The sequence below is a fragment of the Emydura macquarii genome, unplaced genomic scaffold (genome assembly GCF_026122565.2).
Source record: "Emydura macquarii macquarii isolate MOO-44397 ecotype Brisbane River unplaced genomic scaffold, CSIRO-AGI_Emac_v2 contig_3240, whole genome shotgun sequence".
Lineage (NCBI taxonomy): Eukaryota > Metazoa > Chordata > Testudines > Chelidae > Emydura > Emydura macquarii.
Genome location: NW_027133377.1, coordinates 2,334,522 through 2,355,084, shown reverse-complemented (window position 1 = coordinate 2,355,084; position 20,563 = coordinate 2,334,522). Strand labels below are relative to the sequence as shown.

The following is a 20,563-nucleotide window of genomic DNA, read 5'->3' as shown; positions in this document are numbered from 1 at the left end:
CAGATGTACTGTTTTAAAAACACTTAACTTTCAGAGGGGGTAAAAAGTACTGTGATCTCTCGCCCTGGGGGTTTTCAGGAAGAGATGAGTCTTCCAGAATTATGAAGGAGCTGCTTCTCAGGTTAGGTTACGGCATCTAAGCAAGGTAATATTTTCCTATTTCTTCTTTTTTAATTTCTCAGCTATGGCTCTGTGATCCCATCAGTATGTATGCTTTCTGCATCATTCTAAAGTCACTCAGCCAGCTGTAAAATCTGAATAAAATACCTACTACTATAGGTACCATCAAAAGTTAACTTCCTAGCAGCCAGCGATTATAAACTGTACATGCAATTTATAGGAACTGTTGGAATGCATTTAAACAAATCTCTTCACTTTCTAGGTTCTCGTGTTATTTTTTTAAACTAAGGTTAATAAAACGTTTGATAAAATATTCATTTTTCTCTTTCACAGGCTTACAGGTTTTCTCAGCTTCCTGAAATGGTAATGGGCTCTCCTCCTCCCCCTGTTCCTCCAAGAACGGGTCCTGTGGCTGTTGCATCTCTCAGGAGGTAATTCATTGTTGTTTTTGTTGCCAAGAATTGTAAATATCTATTGCTCTACTGAGGATTACTCCATAACTATAACTTCTCATGGCATTTAGTAGCCATGTTCCTCATAATGAGGAGACATTCATGAAATTAAGAACTATCTGTTTTCATTTCTATTGCTTAAATTTCAACAGGATGGAAGAAAATAAACAACAATTAATCCCTTATTCCACTATTAGCTAATTAGTTGTCTAATAAATTTAGCAAATCTATGCTCGGATATCTCTTAAGCCATGGTTTGACTCTACTTTGAAAAGACATAATGGCATGTATTGCAAATGGGCATAAAGTAGTGGATAATTCACACTCACATCCTCTTTGCATTTCTTTTCTAAGTCATCCAGCCCTATAGAATACAAAATAAGGATAAATAATAAAATGGCTTTTGGAATTCTGGATTCAGTAAGGGATTGCTGACTGGCCATCAGATATTTCATTCCCATTTTTCTAAGGCCTAATAAATGCACATCTGTTTCTTTAGTTTTAATATATATGTTTTGTTTCACCATAGCAACGAGACATTGTGGAGCAATTATTGCCCTTTTCAGGTGGATGAAGTCACTTGGCTTTAAGCCCTGTGCTGTGTAATATCACCTGGGGCAATCTATAATCCTAAAGTACTGTATGCCTGTGGGTTGTTACTATGGAATGCAATTAGAATGCAAAACACTAATGGGGCTCTTCTGATTGGCTGCTAGTAATATCGTAACCATGTCATATACCCAGGAAATGCATCGTTCTCATTGCTTGGCTTATTTTTGTCAGTTAAATTTCATGTTAGGAGTTAGACAATTGAAGCAAGACTTTTCTTGCGGATAAGAGTGCTTTACACATAGCTAAAGCCAATCAGCTTTCTGCTTTATAGCACCACACCAAGTGATAATTATCCAGCATTGTCTGTTGTATCTTATTACAGAAATACCATGTAACTGTTTTTTTTTGTGGTGCATGTCACTGGGATCCGTTTTGGAGAGTTGAGTGAACAGGCTATAGAATTCTAATAAGTACTATAGGAGATAGTGGCCGAGTACAAAGGAAGTTGCTTTCTACTGATTTTCACGCAACTCCCAGTAATGCCACAGCAAAAAGCAAATAGTTCCCTACTATCTTCTACTTCCAACCCCTGCCACTCTTGCTGAAGATGTTGCCTATCAGTCAGAATTACCAAAGTTTCTTGCTGTTTTTCTTTAATGCACAGGTCAACATCAGATATTGGCAGCAAGACAAGAATATCTGAATCCACTGGGACAGAGCAGGCCCAACAGCATGATCCTGCATCCTTCGCCCCAGGTTCAAGAGCTCCGGTATCAGTGGGTCCTTTGGATCAGTCAGCATTGAACTACTCAGGTGAAAAAGAGTGTGGTACAAACAGAAACCACCTCCATAATCTGTGTTTTATACAGATGGGCTATGGCAAGCATAGATTGTTGCTTATGGTTATGGAGAAGGATTTATTACATGCTTTTCTTGATTGCTTGAGGGTCAGTATAGGGTACTCTGTCTCCCCTACTTTTCATATGCATGATTATAGGTGTAATATGATGGATTTATAACACACCAGATACTAAATTTATATTATGGATTTTTAACACATCAGGTACTAGACACTTCTATAGCCAGGATCCTGGACTAAGTGGACCAAATGATCTATGTTTCAGTATCGTTGTTTGCTGGCTCCTATATTGTAGTCAGTTGTCCCTCCTGTGACTACTTAGGCTACGGGTAGGGAGGCCCTAAGTGATGACGTTAGAATATGTTTTATTGGACTGAAAACTAGAGAGTGAGAGGTCCGTGACCAGAAACTTTAGCAAAGAATCCTTTTTCTTCTCACTGCAACATCTGCATCACAAGAATCACTGCAGATTCTATTTCTCTTAAAAAAACTGGATTTGGACACCCAAAAACTTGGTGGAACTTTCTCTGGATGTGACCTTTGTGACTCATCTTCCAAGTCACGTTGTAACTACGATCTGATATCTTCTGACTGCTCTTGGGAATCACTAAACAAGGCTCTGAATTATTGACGCCCAAGTCAAACAATTCACATATACCAGGAAACCAGTGGAATTTATGGAGTGGAGATTGTGTGGTTTGGTTAAAGGGCATGGGGTTTGCCAAGAGCAAGAATGACCACAGTGCTTGTTGAGTCATGGATTGTAGGAGGCAGTTGCCATGCAAAGCTTCTGAAACCTGGAACTACAATCTGCCTGCCACTCTCCCAGCCTTGCATGATTGAACATTGTCTCTAAACAAATAATAGCAGCAACCCAGGGTTAAAATAAGGGAAGAGCAGGGAAAATGCAGCTCTTTACCCCTCTTTTAAACAGAGAGCCCCCCTGGCTCCTTGTCCAGTGCTGCTAGAGGTATAGCAAGAGCTCCCCTTGCTCCCTGGCTTGTGTGTTGAGAACTCACCATCCTGTTTCAATCTGTTGTAATCCACAGCAGCAGCAGCAAATATCAACTGCCCCTCCCCCCTATTTACTGGAATGAACTATAACTTTCTGAAGTCAGATGAATTAACTTCTGACAGTAAAGTCTAGAGCAGCTGGAGTCCCTGTTCCAGGGAGGCATTGTGGTCCAACAGAGAGGGCACAGGACTAGGAGACCTGGATTCTGTTCCTAGTGCCACCGCTAACCTGCTGGGTAACCTTGAATGAGTCACTTCACCTCTCTGCCTCTATTTCCCCTGCTACTCTTTATCTGGCTCTTCTATTTAAATTGTAAACTCCTTGGGGAAAGGAACCGTCTCTTATGATGTGTTTGTACAGTGTCCAGCACAACAGGACCCCAATCTTAGTTGGAGCTTATAAATTCTACTGTGATAACATTTCACCACGTCATCACAAAACTCTGGTTTGAGTCCACACAACATATTCCTGATTAACTTCACACACACACCAGGATAGGAAGAAAAAGTGGCTTAAAATGGCTTTTTTGTTTTGTTTTATTTCCAAAGCTTTGCCATTGTGGAAATACCTCTTAGTATCCTCTGCTACAGTGCAAATCAGAGCCTGGATTCATTATTGTTTCACTGTTTGATGCACAAAAACAGAGGATTCTTAAATGACTCAGTAGTCCGTTAACCTTGCCATATAATTTAGCACTGCTCCATCATAAACTGGGGGACCTGACCAGCTAATGTAGTATAAAGTGCAGCACAGTTGTAGATAGATATTGGAGGCAGGTCATGAGATAATGAGGATACTGGTGGTATGGGATATCCTGACCACATGACCACCCACCCCAAGTAGGAGGAGTAGCCTGCCATATCCATTACACTCCTGAGCTCCCCTCCTTCTTACGCAACTATTGTACACACTTTCTTAGACAACTTTACCAATACACCTCAGTCCTGACCTGCAACATACAGTCCTTAGCTTCTCTAGTGGTATACCTTCACTGACGTGGCAAATTCGCCGCAATCAGATCGATGTATCCAGATCAACTGAGTGGTCAGTGAAGACCCACTCAATTGATCCAGAAGTCGATGCAATAAAACCACCCCCTCAAGTGGCATAGCACTAGTCAACGAGAGCACATTTCCCATCGGCTCAGCGCAGTGAAGACACTGTGTAGAAGAGGAGTTACGAAGTCGACGGGCATTACGCAAGCTACTCTGTGTAGCTTGCGTAACGCCCGTCGACTGCCGCTGAATTTCCAGGTAATTGTAGACCTGGCCTAAGTTGCTCTGTCTTTTTAGAAAGGGGCTCTATGCAGCTAATGGGAGCTATCATGTTCTAGTTCATTGTTATCAACATTCTGACAAAGACTCATTGTGTCTCCTTAGGCTGCTCCAGGTACACTTTGTAATGATCCTCTAGGTTTATAGCTAAGAGTATCAACTATCAATTGTCTCTACCCTATTGCTTGATAGGAAATACAGTACCAGCAGTGTTTGCCATACCAGCAGCAAACCGACCCGGGTTCACAGGCTATTTCATCCCAACACCACCCACGGCATACAGGAACCAAGCCTGGATGCCTTATGCTGGAGATAATGAATTACCAGGGCAATGGGCAGACTCGGTAAGTGTTCTTGTTCTTCTCTATAATATGTTATATAATTTACACATATAGGGCATAAGGGCCTCAAAGTAAACTTGAAAAAGCTGGAGATTGGGACAGGAGAATTCTCCCTGTGTAAGGAGAATCTCCAGCAAAGTAAATCTAGTAGAGATGGCATAGCTACCTCCTATGCCACCTGCCCCTCCTACCTCTGGTAGAAGGGGGAAGAGGGGCCAGGCTAGGGAAATGCCAGAGAAGGGAAGCCTAGCTCCACTGCACCTGATCCCTCATTGGTGTAGGGTACAGTGGGCTGCTCTAACTTCTGCTTAATTAGGGCAGCTAAGGGATTAGGAAACCACAACTGGCTCCCTGCAGCCACCATTCTCCACTATGTCTTATCGTAGCTCACAGGCAGTGGAGAACTGTGACTGTTAACTTTCCAGACAACATGTAAATAGCTAAATGACTGTCTTCTATCAAAATGTTTTGGGGCCAATTCAGCAAAAAGCCACTGTTCCATTTATGTGGGGTAACCTGCACCAAAGGGCTGTTTACACCAGGTGTGCATTGTGAAGGTTCATGTCCATAGCCTTTGTTCCAGTCACAGGCACAGGGGTATGGCATAGGAGCTGCTATGGCAGATCCTCACCACCTAAATATCCTCCTGTGCAAAGGGAATGGCACAAAACAGCCAAGGCATTGCCCAGTATTGAAGGCATTTATTCTCTCATGGGACATATGGGGTATAAGAACTTCACATTTTAAAAAAGCTTAATGGAAGACTTGTATTTTGAGGGGAGATTTGAAGAGGAGTGAGAGATCAGCGTATGAAAAGATGGGAATGTTCCACAGCTAAGGAGTAGCATGGGAGAGAGTGTGAAGATAGGACTTGGAGAGGAATACAAAAATGGAACATAAAAAAGAGATTTTCATTTCCCTTACTGGTAAAAAGTAGAACATTTTTATAAAAAGATTAATACTAGGCTTTTTGTTGTTCAGTAAAGCCCAGTGGAGCCTGAGGGTAAGTAGTTAAAGGATACTTAAAATAAGAACAGATAGTGTTCAGTGAAAGTAAAATAAATTGTTTTATTATTATCTGTATGTACAGTAGGTTATGGTCATTATAGGGTTAACTCATGCTCTAGATATGTGAGCACAAACTTATTGTAATATTTAGTGTGCCAGTCCATTAACTAAGTAATTTCATAGCTCTGTAGTACAGTACAAGAGACAGCTATATTCCAAAGATATACAAAGCTCTTAAGGTGAACTTCAGTAGCTTTTCATATTTGAAGCCATTTCTCACAATTAGACTTTGTTTTTCCACTTTTCCATAAAATGGCCTTTTAAAAATGGTAGCTTCTTACTCATAAAATCCACTCCCTTGCCTATTCAGTTTACTCCTGTTACAGAGCCATCTCACCTTAACAGAGAGGGAGATGGATTCAGTTTCTTCTTGTATATTATCAAGTGGATTGTTTAGTAAATTGCAATTGCAGGGCCAATAAATTACCCTATGCAACTCCACTGGAGACAAAGAGGTGTTGCTGAGGACACCATTTGGCCTACCAAATCTTTATTATTGCTGCATGAGAAGGAAAGAACCCAGCTGGGCTCTCAGATTCCAAATTGAGTTCCTAGCAATGGCCATTAGAAAAAGTAGCTATTTACCTTTAAACTAAGGACATTTGATGAGAGTCCTTGGCATATGGAGTCCTGTGGTCTCCTTTTCAAAGGAGAATTTAAGTTGTTAAATTGTGGTAAGCCTGGATTGTAACCCTACTGGCTCTTTCAAATTCAGGAGGCCCATTGTAACTAGACCAATAATTTTGGACTTCTACTCTGAAAAACTTAGGTAAAGTGTTCATTTTCACCTCTTTCCTCCATGTGGTCCTACTTTCTGTCTGTAGTCCCATGAAGTAATGACCAGATCCTTTTTGCCAGGAAGTGGGGACTGACCGCTCTGAAGAGGGTGAACAGAGCTTGAGGGAAACTCCAGTCTGCTATTCCTTCCTTTGGAAGGGAATGCATTCTGTTAAGGCCAGAGAGCCCTGTGGGGAGGGGGCAAGAACAATATTGGGGCAGCTGCTACAGACAGTACCCTTTCTCTTTGTATATGAAGAGGCAGAGAGGAAGAATAGGGGGGAAGGCTCCCAAAAGATCATTGTAATAGGATGAATCTCTCTCCTAGAGGAGAAGGCAGCAGATTTCCTCCAACTACATTTACTTTTCAGAGCTTTTAGTCCCTACTTCCTGGTAAACAGGGGGCTGAATTCTGCTTGTGGGCTGACAGCCAGGAAGTAGAGCTACTTAGGGGACAAGAGGGCAAAAGAAAAAATGTGGGGAAAAAAATCTTTTTTTTTTTTTAAACAAAGATGCCCCAAAATCATTGCTATCATGCCCAGAAACCTCCTGACATGGAAAATTGTCACTGTGGAATAGAATCGCAGTATTGCCAACTCAGTATGTTCAAAAATCATGAATTGGTTCTCAAAATTATGAGATTAAAAATAGTAATAAATTTGGAGTTTTTTCTTCGTCTTCTGATTTGTGAGCCTTTAGAAAGCATTTGGGTCACGTTTTCAAGTTTTTTTCCTGCAATGACAAGGGCTAGAACCTTCCTTTTTTAAAAAGGAAAACTGAGATTCTCTGCTAATCACATGCCTCCTGAAGCTGGGCCTTTAAGAAAAACACGAAATATTGGTGAAATTGTGAGAGTTGGCAGCGAAGAATTTACTCTAAGCTTCATTTACTTAATGCACTACTTTCTCAAACAAAAGCAAAGATTTGAGGCTTGATATTTCATGGAGGAAAGGAAAAGTTTCTGGTGGACTATTATCGTCCAAGCAAAGCTTCCATTGCTGCTGAGTAAAAGCAGTAAAATAGTGGCCTCTAGTGGTTTTTCTATATTGTTCAGTATAAATGTTTGCTATGTGATCAGTCCAATTCTGAACTAAACAGGGAGCCTCTTGGCTGTATTTAAATACCATTTCCATCCAGTACTCAGGCAAATACTGTACCTGGTGGATTTTACATTTTGTGCATCAAGTGGATGGAAATACCCTGAATCTTGGGGAGCATGTTTAAGACAAAGGGCCAGTTTTTCAAAAGAGAATTAAGTGCCTAAAGATGCAAATAGGCACCTAATGGGATTTTCAAAAGTCCCTAAGTGGTTTGGCCCCCAAACCTGCTTAGGTTCTTTTCTGTACTGCTGCAGCTGCGCCGCTGTAAGGTCTCCCTTTGGCATAATTAAACCATCCCCAACGAGCGGCGGTAGCTATGTGGACAGGAGAGCGTCTCCCACTGACATCGCAGTCCACACTGGCACGTCTGTCTGTCACACCACTGTCTAACAAAAACTTTACCGACAAAAATGCTAATGTAGACATAGCCTTGGATGCCTAATTGGGAACTAAATTCATTTGAAAATCTGGCCCCATGTCCTTTTCTAATTATAAGTAAAAGAATTATCTGGTTATCTTTACTGTGCTTATGCATTTTAATAGCTTTTCTATTGATTTATGATGAACATAGAATTCTGTGCCAAACACTTCAAATCTGAAAATCAGTGAGATTTCTTTTCATTGTTTCTAATTGGATTTTGAATGGTTACTCTACAGCAGGGGTGGGGAACGTCCGTATAAGGCCCGCGAAATCATTTGGTCTGGCCCTGGCGGCGGGGGGGAATTCGGCGGGAAACCCTGCCGCCGTTTGCCCCTTTTCGGCACTTCAGCACTGCCCCCTCCCCCCCACGGAACCCCGCCGCCACCGAATTCTCCCCTGCCACCAGGGCCACCATCAGACCCTTGACAGAAAAAAGGTTCCCCACCCCTGCTCTACAGCATAAGAGCAACATTTGTGACATTGTGATGTCACATCCAGGGGCAGAGATGGGGGGCGATGTAGGGTCGTTGCCCCCCCCAAACTGCATCTTTTCACTCCCCGCCCGACCTGGCCTGTCAGTGCAGCTCCAGGGCACAAAGCCCCGTCCACTTGCCCTGCCTGACAGAGCCTACGTGGAGAGTTTGTATAAGGGGGAGTTTGTGGGGGAGGGTCTTCAAGAGAAGGATTTTTCAAGGGAGAAGCTGAGTTTCTGCCCCATGCACTGAGCTGTCCCCTCCATCTCGGTTGTTGACGGCAGGGTGTGGCTGTGCTGTTTTGCAGTCAGGGGTCAGGGAACCTCCCTCCCCAGGTCACTGACCTGTCCCCTTCACCCTTCCCGTCTCCTCTATGTGTGCTAGGAGCCACCCCCCTCCATTGCAGGCTGCACACGGTTCCATCCATCCATCCCTTTCCAGAGTGGGGCATGAAGTTGCCAGCAGGAGCATCCTCAGTGTATCTCCAGCAGCCGGGCTCACTCAGCCATTTTGTCAACGGGGGGCTCCCCTACCAAACCCAAGGTTCCCCTGCCCCATTCCCCCCAAACTTGGGGTACCCCCACCTCACACCTCCCAACTTCCTTCCCACACCCTGGCTGCCCCACCCCTTCTGAAACGCTCTTAACTCTTCAGACGGCTTTGGTCAGACAACACTCCCCATAACAGCAACAGCCGCTTAGGAGCAACATAGCAAAAGGGCACCGATACGTTGTTACTAATGAGCGTTTGCTGCATTAAAAGTATTGTTTACCAATTTGCAAAACAAATAAATGTAGTCAGAAGCTGAGTTCTAAAGCTTCCTCCCGTTCAGGTTTTGATAAGAATTTAGAGCTTGCCATTATGGATCAGAACGCTGTGCCAGTACATTTAGTATCCCCTCGTGGCAAAGGGCCTGATTCCTCACTGTTGCTCCAGTTGAAGCCAGTGAAACTCCACTGAAATCAGTGGAGTTTGGCTAAAGTAAAACTGGACTGTAACAATGGTGAATCTGGTCCAAAGTGGGAATAAAATCTTCAAATTACCATTATTTCTGACTGACACGATGGACCATATTCATGGCTGGTCTAATTGCACTGGAGTTAAGAATTCCACCAGGGCTGAATGTGGCCATAAAACCTGATGTTTCAGAGAAGTCAAAGCTCCTTTTCCAGTGAGGCACATAGCCAGCTGTGTAATTCTGGGTACAGAGGACATGGAGAGAGGCCTTTCTTCCCAACGTTAATCATCGCAGACAGGTTGAACACTTCAGTTTTTCCCCTGAGTGCATGGTGAGGCAGCTCCTTAGGGCTCAGCTGCCCGGATAGCAGTAGAGAAAGGCTATGTCCACTGACAGGTTTTATTAGGAGTGTTAAGCCTCAGTACCTGGCTGCTTGCTTGATGTGAATTAGGCAGTGATTCAAGCCAGCAAACTCCTTTCTTCTACTCTTGGCTTTTTAAGTATAGTTTATGCCTTAGATATTTTTCATGATACTGTGCTAAATTTACATTTTAAAATCAGCAAACAAAACCACCATACAAAACGATAAAGGGCCACACTTTCAACAAGGCATCCGTCTGCCCTTGTACTGGTGATCAGTTTAGCATGTACAGGGTTTTTTTTTCTCTGCAAACAGAATTTGTTCACACAATTTGGATATCTGGGCACTTAGCACTGATTTCGACTCACAAACAGCATGTACAAAAATGTACACAGTGAAGTGGCATTGTGGATATGAAGTCTGCTTTCTGTTAAGGTGGCCCCAAGTGGCATATGTTCATTTGGATCCCACTGCATGGAGTTCTCTGGAGTGTTAGATTACGTAATAGGTGACCTGAAGGCCAACTATTTTGTGTGATTTTTCTCTTCTATAGGTTCCACTCCCTGGCTACATAGAGGCTTATCCACGATCACGCTATCAACATAATTCTCCTTCAAGACTTCCCCGCCAATATAGTCAGCCAGCAAACATGCATCCTAGTCTGGAACAGGCTCCGTTGCCTTCTACTGCAGCTTCTCAGCAGAGCCTAACAGAAAACGACCCTTCTGACACTCCTCTTGCCAACATTTCTACAGCTGCTCTAGTGAAGGCAATAAGAGAGGAGGTTGCTAAACTGGCCAAGAAACAAACTGATCTGTTTGAATTCCAGGTCTAATACCTTTGTGTACAGTGTTTGTATCACATAACTTCTTGTAGCCAAGGAACGAAGTCCTTTAATTTTCAGTTAATAACTTGCTGCGACTTATGCCAAAGTGATGGCATTTTTCTCCTGGAAGGTTAACACTAGGTTATTGTGAAATGGAATGAAATAAAACAAGAGGACTTGAAGATATACACTCTGTTTGTTTGCTGGATAAGGAGGTGCTGCCAGGCAGCGCTTCAATACTGATAAGTTCTATTTATGATATGCAATTGTTTGTCACTTAGCTCTTGTCCTATGAGCCCTTTGTCACTAGGATGCTATTAAACATATGTCTGTGTAATACTACAGTCTATTAAGAATCAGGGGCACAAAAGTAGAACCGTCTAAAATAACTTCTGCATGTCAATTTTATTTCTGTGATTAAAGAAGAAAATACAATAGTACTGGGTAAGCTAAAGGCCATAATTCCTCTAGAGATCATATCAATAGTTCGTTACAGAATAAGCAAGGCTGAATCCAGCAAAACAACTTCAATCCTTTGCTTCTAAAGACCACATTCAAACCACAAGAATTTGATGTGAATAAGAAATATAAATGATTTACCCTGTAAATAGTTCCAGCTCTCATCCTATTAAGAGTACAAAGGCCAGAAAGAAGAGGAGACTGTGAAGAGAGTTAATTGTATTCAGTTAATTGGTGGCTTCAATGTTCACTAATGCCACTGTTGAGTTACAGAGAATGTGTTTGCAATATTAAGAGAGCCTACACTGCACGATGGGAAGGAAGATTAACAAAGGAAGTGGGTGCTAAAAGCTTTCAGAAACCTACAAATGAAAAATGGTTATTTGAGTTTTGCCCTACATTCAAGAGGTTTTCATTCTGAATGCATGTGAATCTGGTAAATTTGAGAACCTTGAGCAAGTCGATCCAGCTTGGAATAATGAATACACCTGCTTTGACAAGAAAACCTCTATTTAACATAGTGCTTTGTACTCTTTCTTGAACAATGACATCTAGTAAAGTGATGCCAGAAAATGCTACCTGAAGCTGTGATTGTCTGATTACACTAGAGCAATGAATACACGAACTCTAGAATTCTCAGTCTCTGTTTATAGGAAATTCTGAATGTAGAGGACCTGTTGGTTACATTAAAGTGTAAATAAGTAAACAAGTATGTGGATTTAACAAAATACTATTGTTCTGTGAAAAGGGGGGTATTTGCTGAACCTACGATGAGTGTAGACTGCTCAAGATAACGGTTATACTGCACTGTTATATGAATCCAACCTCCACAAAAACTCAAACAGCTGAATGTGACAGTAATTCATCTTTTGCAATCATACAAAATTGTTGGGAGATTGTGCAAAATATTTACAGTTCCTTCAATAATAATTTAGCTTTGGGAACTGAAAATGCTTATGGGATGCTGTGTGCTGGGCATGTTTGGCTACTGGAGTTAAAGGTAATGTTGTTCATCCTGTTAATTTATTCAGCCTCAGCTGCATATGCTATTTTATCTGGTCATTCCATTTTGGCAATGAGTTTCTTTGGTCTTTACTGAGGTGAGAAAGGAGGCTTGGTTTAGCTTTATGGCCATTTGAAAAAACTGACCGGACAGGAAAAGAAAAGATTGGATTGGGATGTTGAAATTGTTGAAGCACAAACTTTTAAAACAGAGCTATTTTTTCAAAAAATAAAAATTTAAAAAACCTCATTCCAGATAGTGATGCCTGGGTACCCTGGAAGACACAGATGTCTCTAGCTCAAAAGACCTTAAGTATTGCAAAGATTTTGGAATGCTAGTTGATCTTTGAACAAATGTGAAATTTCATTTTTGTGACTTAATTAGGTATAAATGAAATGTATTTTTGTAATCTCTGTAAATATTACTGTATATTTATACAAGTGACCAATCTATTATGGACAGAAAATTACCATAAACCAACTGCAAAAAAGGGAAAAATCTTGAGCAACTTTATTGATGAAGGTTGATACATGATGCTTGGAGCACACAAATAGGCTGTTGGATAACTTGAATGAATAAAGCACCAAAGAAACTCAGTCTTTCATATAAATATGAGTCTAATAAAGACAGACTGGTATCTCAGTGCCCTATCAACTGACTAATCCTAATCTCATGAGTGTAACACAATACATCCAAATGTCTTTTTGTGTCAATTGCTGTCTCCCTGAAAATACCGAATTTGAAAATGAAGGCTTAAAGACATTGGGCCAAAGTCAGTGTGCCATAAGCAGGACTAATTTCCATTGGCTTCAGTAGGAACTGTACTCATTCACACTAGGGCTGAATTTGTCTGTTAGGCCTTATCTACCCACAAGTTTTATAAGTATAATTTTCATTTAAATTTTAGTTTAGCATCCTTCTAGAGAGACAAAATACGATGGCAAAGTTAAATCAATTTAACCCCCTCCCCCTCCCCCCCACCTCCCCCCACACAGAGCTGGGGAAGAGCTGTTAGATATCCAAAGTTAATTCTGTTTGGCATTGTATTGAAGATGTGCTATCTGTTGAAAAATTCCCTAATTTACTTTTAAAAAAACAAAACAAAAAAACCCATTGTGGTGCACTTTATTCACAGATGCATTTTAATCTCTTCATTCATAATGGCTTTTTATCTTGTTTATAACATCTTTCTGTAGTTCTTTTAAAAACTACAAAATAAGGTTATATGAAGACAGTGAGAACATTCCTGAAAGAGAAATCTTGTTATAATTTTTATGCTATCTGAGCACAATGCAATGACAGTGAAAATACAGTGTACAAATAATTTGTAATATAATAAACATTTTGTATGCCAGCAGTTGCGATATAGTTTTTCAACACTGATTTAAAGAAGGAAATAGACCGTATCTACCCAGTTAAAGTTGCGATCTTATCAGAAGTATATTGATGCCATTTTAACTGGAATAAAACCTAGCCTGAAAGTGACTTCTTGAGATCTACCCTCAAATCTTTAACATTCTGTTAAGTAGCATTTCCATGTTAACTTTTTAGGTTTTTGTTTACAAGAAATGGTGATGTCCTGATCAATGTCGGGTCTTCAGATCTGTAAACCATTAGTAAAAAACCAAAAAATTCAAACTGAAAAATAATGCTGAACTACATTACAGTATATATGCTATAACATTCAGTAATCTGTGTCTAATATGTATTCTTTGTTTGTAATTAACTGTAGTAGAACAGTGACTTGAGGTGGAGAAGGGGAAGTGATTTGTTAAATGGTCATTTTTCTGAAGGAACCAATTATCTGGGTTTTGTGAGAAGTCTCTACATAGTAGAAATATGAACAATATTTGTCTCATCATGTATCTGTAGAATTGCATGGAAATCGTATCTACTCTGTAAAAATGGGGCATAGATCCTAAACAATCATAGTCTCTTTGTGCATATAAAATAGTTTAGAGTAGCCCTGGCCTCAAAATGGGTAAGGAGAGAACATGTTCAAGATAATATCAAGAATAAGTGTATCTATGCAGTCTAGGATCTATAGGTCCCTTCAGGAATGGTGATTTTTGAAGATTAGAAAATTCTGGGGTTATACCACCTTCACTTGTGGGAGTGTCTGCTTTTCATTGCTATGGATCACTGAATATCCAATTAACATAGGGCAGTCATACCAATTACACCCCATACTATCCCAAGATAGCCTCCAATTACTGCTATTTTCTATGGGCACAATAAGCCATATTTTTTCTTGGAGGAACTCCATATGAGGCAATGGAGTTATATGAGGCTTCTGTTTAGCAGAATGGCTTCTGGTTACTAAGAGTGTGCTTGACAGGACATGTATAACGTGTACCAGCATATTACCTGTCACTCTTACATATTTTGAATGTATCCTATTGTAAAATTAAAAAAGCAGTATCATACAATGCACTTGTTATAATAAGGTAGCAAACAAATGGATTTTAACCCACTTGTGCACTGATATACTGTAGCCTTATTATGGGGATAGCTGCATTTCACACTCATTTGTAGTCACATTGCACAGGTATAAATGACTGCAAAAGCACAAGGCAGTGAAGAGTTAGGCTCATTGAGTTCAGTGTTGACAACTGATCTAAATGTTTGCAGGGTAACAGCTTTAATTTACACCTTACACCTAAGGAATCCATGGATAAAATGTAGGAGGAATCTATACAATTGACTGCACCAGGACTTTTGCTTTGATAGGGATTGCATTTCTGGGTCTGAAGAATTGATGGAGTAGAGTGCAATGGGTCTGAAATACAATGAGGGGGAGGAGGAGAATCTGCTCTCAAACAGAAATACCATGTATTCTAAGCATTCAAATATATTTGTACCCAGTATATTACGCTGTCTTCAGTCTATTGGATCAAAGATTTTCCCCAGTACCCCCACACACCTATTTTTAAGTTATGCCAAAATATAGCCTTTGGAGTAAATAAATACACAGTGTTCAAAATGAGGGTGTGGAGCCAGATCCTTAGTAACCAATCCTCTGCAGTGGCTTCAAATAAATTATTGGTCTGTTGAGCAATTTTCTCAAATGAGTCAGAGTTCAAGCTGAAATGTATCAGCATTTGTGTTATGAGCATAATGTTACTTACCGGTAGTATTTTGTCTGTAAATGTTGTAGCAGTGCCAAATAGAGCCAGTACAGCTAATGGTAAGTCACATTTTATCTGCCAAATTCTTTCTTTCAGAGGTTTAATCCTTAACCAAAATAAACCTTTACTCTGGCTGCAGCTTGATTCTCCAACTGTGAGCCCAAGAGTGAGATTTTTTTTGTTTTACCAAATTTTTTTTTTAAGGGAGAGGTTATATTTTTCAATTTTTTTAAATTGTAGGAGTGCCAAAACAGATTACAGATTTCCCTGATTAGAATGCTTTTGTGAACGCTACATATCTAACTTGAACAAACAATACAAAGTCTTGCTTGTGAAATGAGATTTATAAGTTTTTAGCTCATCATATGGACTGGGTGCTCATTTGCTATTTTAAAAAAAAATGAATGTTAACAAAGATGGCCACGTAATTGTTGTTTGAAAATTATCCCTAGCTACCACTACAATGACTCCGCAGGGAAATGACACAAAACTAATTCTGGGCCTAATTCTGTTCTGATTTGCACCAGGGAAAATCAGGAGTAACTCCACTGAATTTAATAGGTCAGATCCTTTCCCTACTGCCTTGCCCCCATATAGCCACTTTGTACTCCTTAGGCAGCACAAAGCAGTTAGAAAATTACCCTAAAGAAGCAGCTGGAGAGCCTCCTTTTGTAGGGACTCCTTAGCTGGCATAAAGCCACCATAGCATAGATGCCTTGTTGGAAGTGGGACAGGTGCCCGATGGGGCCTAGACTGGGCAAACCGGAGTATGCTGTGTTACAGCTGATTATCACTAACCATTACAAGCAGATGTGAATTAAAGCAACCCCTAGGCCACCAGCCAGCCAGCTTGCTTGCCCCAAAATCGTGGGGCAAAAATGAGGTTTAGCACCAGATTTTTAAAAATAACTAGGTACCTACAGAAGAAGACAGGTGCCTAGTGGTATTTTCAAAAGCCAATAGGTACCTAATCCCCACTGAAGCACCTAGGTGCTTTTGAAATCCCCCTAGGTGCCTATCTGCATGTTTAGTCTGACCCTCAGAGCCATCTTTGTTACATCAAGCTCTCCATAGGCATGGCAGTTGATTTAAAACCAAGCAATCACACTAGGGTAAAGCCAGTAAAAGACCAGAATCAGGTCTTCTAGTTTAGCAAGTATATAATATGTGGTTTGACTATGGTTTAAATACAGTACAGAGATACTGTATGAACCCTTTCACTGGGTAAAAATAATGATTGTTTTTAAAAGTGCCTGAATATAGTTTTCAACACTCAACTGTCACAGTTCCCAAGGAGTAGTTTCAATCTATTATATTCTGCAAATAATTTAATAACTGTATAAATATGCATTTACATAGTAGACAATAGTGGCTCCAGAGGACTGTAAATTATACAGAAAATTGTCTCCACTGAGTGACACATTTACAAAGGAGATCAAATATTCTTCCAGGGTGATTCAAGGATATGCCCTAGTTTGCTGCGGCTCAATGCATTTCTGCACCCTGTAAACTGTTCTCAAAACATCATGGCATACAATATCATCATTTAAAGTCATACACCTGTGGCATGGAGCACTGGATTTAGCAGACGCCAATGGGACCACATGAAGAATGCCTGTGTACATGATTTTTTAACACCGCTTCTTCCGACGCGTGCTCTTAGAAAGGCTGTTTTCAAGGTGGCAATGGCCTCTGTTTGGTTCAAATGACTTAAATTTTCAAATATTGATATGTTAGTATAGATCACATAAACCAGCAAAATTATGCAGCTTATGCCAGCTGATTGACCAGACCTATGCAGCCCGTCATCACTGTAGAACAGCAAATGGCAGGATCTCTTGATTCCTGTAGTGCATGGGCTCACAGGAAAAGTGGATTACCCATACATTGGAAAGTGGCAGCACTACTGGCTTAACTGAAGCTGTTTGAAGTCAGTTTTATGTACTTTCTAGTGGAGCATTTGTTTCTTCCTTGCTTTTTATGTTTTTGTTTAAAAAAAAACAAACTCAGAAACAGGAAAAGTCTGAGTGTAGATAAATTCTGGGTGCACAAGCTGTCTTTGGCCTTATCTACATTGTGCAAAATGCAAGAAACCACCCAAAATTAGTTTCCACAGAACTTTGCATGCCGCAAAGACTGCAAATGCTTTATTTTTTCCTCTTCTGCATTCAGCCCTTAGCTAACATAGTACCAGAAACACAGTAGCATCACTGAAAATAACAATAGTGCCTGAAAACTTAAACCCAAGATGGAGCTAGCCTTTGCATATGAATGATAGATCAGAATTCAGCAATGCAGCATTGTTAGCCAAACTTCAAGTGACATTTTTGCTGTGGTTGTATTGGTCTGCCAAAAACCAAAATGTATACAGCATCAAAGTCTCCTCAAATTTTTCATTGTTTTAACACTTTACCTGCTGTATACATATATTTTATGATTCTGCTTTCACACTAGTGTAAATCAAAAGTGACTTCATTAAAAACACTGGTATAAAACTGGTGTGACAGGAGAATCAGGCCTGAAAGGCAACATAGATATGGTACACTTATTAAATGCTGTGATACTCCATAGATCAGTGTTTGTTTGCTGAAGCTCGTTGATGTTGTGGTAGAAAATGTATTAAAAGATGAAGATAATTCCCTTCTCCCATTGAAGCCATTGCCAAAATTCCCCTTGATTTTTTTTCAAGGGAGCGGGAGTGAGTCCTTGTTTCCATCAGTTTATTGAGGAACAAAGTATTGTATTGTTGTTGAAAGAGAAGATGGATGGTCTTTTGGTTAAAATGCAGGTTTGGGCATTAGGATACCTGAGATCTAATCCTGTCTTTTCCACAGCCTTTTATGTGAAATTAGACAAATCATTTACCCTTGCTAGGCATCAGCTTCTCTATCTGTAAAATGGGAGGTAATAATGTTGCCTTACCTCACAGACGTGTTGTGAGGTATAATTCATTAATATTTGTTAGGTCCTTTGAGATCCCTGGGTGGAAGCTGTTATAATAGTACAAAATTTATTTAATGTTCTGTGGAATTTTACAACTGTATAGGATTATCCAAATTACCAGATGTTTTAATAACACTGGAAAATGCTTTTATTTACAGGAAAAAACTCCACCTGAGGCTGTTTTCATATTTGTTAGGAAACAGTTCCAGTTTTTAGCTTCTAAATTTTAGAAGACTTTCCTAAGTTGTAATATTAACTAGTTAAATTGCTTCCAGTTCCATGCAAATCAGCTCACTTTTCAATGAAAATGTATTTTTTGCATGGTTGAGTCCATCCTTGCATATGATGAAAATAGCCATTTTATCTTTGTTCACAGCTTGATTCCTCTTCATTGTAATGAGTTGTGTAAATGAAAATTGTTCGTGATTTCTCAGCGTATTTGTCCATTTTCAAAATGGGCAAATTAGAGATTGCTGAAATCAAGAAAAGTAGCAAAATTAAGAGTTTGAGCAGCAATTTGTAAGACAATGTCTGGAGACTAAATTGAGAGAAAATAATGATTATTAATACTGTACTATGCAATTAAAAATGAAATATCCAGGAATCGTATCCTTTTTGATTAAAAACATGACCTGTACCAACACTACAATTATGCATATCATTGACAAATAACCATTTAACATATTTGGGTCATTACCAAATGAATTTGTTTTCAGTCTCAATTGTAGCGTGATTACAGAATAGAAGCCTATGCTTACATAGAATTTGTTTTTAATGTTAATTGATTTAGCTTAGTTGAAATTGTACATGTTCTTTCGTGGCAATTTGGCAAATTAAATAAAACACGTCTTAAAACATGCTTTGCTAATTGTTCCTGGTCTGTCCTTTCCAATAGACGAGCTGCTCTGGCTTCCTGCTGCAGACTGTGTATCAAAGTTGTCATCATGGAGCATGCCTTACTTTTCTCCTTTTGATTACCATTTCCCTTTCCTTCTCACTCCATGAGTAAAGCATGTAACTGAAAAAGTTATTTACAGTATTTTATATGAGCTTTTGAAATATGCTGCCCTAGAGTTTCTAAGAGCATGGAGTAACCTCCTTAGGTCCTGATGCTCCTCTCGTAAATAAAAACCTGAGGGAGGGAGAAAATTAGGCTAAAAGATCCACATGTTGGAGCTGTGCTCTTCCCTCCCAAGAGAAGGTGTGTGTAGTCTTGAAGTGTGGGGCGGGGGCGCAACGAGCAAGCATCACAGAATTTGGGGATGGCTTGTAGATCCCAAGTCTCCGTTATGGAGCTTCCTTCTCACCTTCAGATCTAGGTTGCAATTAGCTACTTGCCTTATATCTGTGCATTACTCCTTGCAGAGAGGAGCAGAAGCTGCAGAGGGATGTCATTTCCTCTTACACGGATTTCTTTTCCTGAAGGGAGCGTGCAGTGAAGAGGAGATATTGGCTGATAATCTTCCCACTCCTTTTCTGTGTCTCTTGACGTTGTTACTCTTACACACATGTTGTTGTACCCATGTTGTCCCAGGATATTAGAAAGATAAGGTGGGTGAAATAATCTCTTTTATTGGTGAGCGAGACAAGCTTTCGAGCTTACACAGAGCTCTTCTCCAGGTTTGGGAAATTAACTCACAACGTCACTGCTAAATACAAAGTTTGAACAGCTTGATTCGCATAAGTAATTAAGACGTATTTCAAGGAACGATTCACCTTAACCATTCACTTTGGTGGCATATAGGGGCTGGAACTGTGCCATAAAGAGTTAGGAGGGACTTCCCTCAGGACAGACACAAAATAGGGCTATTAATGGAGTCCCCAGAGTGCACAGCGCTACAGAGGTTCTGGACTGTAGGTCAGCCTTTGGGAGGCTGCTGTAAATTAGATCGCCCCAGGGGTTGCTCTATTTTTATGCTAGGGTTTTTCTTTCCAGCCCTAGTAGTAATGTAACATATACATTTCTGTAAAGCCTTATGTAAATCTGTGGTACTATGCAACTGACTAGTATTGTTAATGACTTGCTTCAAGATCTCAACTCGTCCCACCTCCCAGCTGCTAGAAATCCTGCTTGATATATTGATTAGTAACTCCTATATGCCATCAAGCCCAGTCTCCAGTTATCAACCACCTATAAAATGTCAAGTTTTTATGGAGTTATGGGATAGCTCTTTATTTCCTTGCTTTTATGTATGGATGCTAGGCCCTTAGAACTAATTTTCAAGAGTCACATGATTAAATTCTCTGCATCTTTTTGAAAATAGAAGAGGTAATTTTGTCATAACATATTGTTTTTGGATTTTGTATATCAGATGTTCCAGAGTAAATTAAAATAGTTCTAGTTTAAAACTATTTTACACGCTAATGATCCCTTATGGTGAGATGAGGTCTATGTTTGGAACATTTTGTCATAGTGAGCTCAGAAGAGGAAGA

At 40.1% G+C, this 20,563-nt stretch overlaps 1 protein-coding gene across 1 annotated transcript in view; it reads left to right on the top strand.

The window, feature by feature from the left end:
- Positions 1-13,408, top strand: part of KIAA1549L (KIAA1549 like) — a 195,344-nt gene extending 181,936 nt beyond the window's left edge. The window contains exons 17-20 of the mRNA XM_067532099.1: positions 454-551; positions 1,789-1,937; positions 4,465-4,616; positions 10,325-13,408. Of these exons, the coding sequence (XP_067388200.1) occupies positions 454-551; positions 1,789-1,937; positions 4,465-4,616; positions 10,325-10,606 (681 nt within the window). The 3' untranslated portion in view covers positions 10,607-13,408. The remainder of the gene's footprint in view (positions 1-453; positions 552-1,788; positions 1,938-4,464; positions 4,617-10,324) is intronic.
- The last annotated feature ends 7,155 nt before the right edge of the window (positions 13,409-20,563 follow it).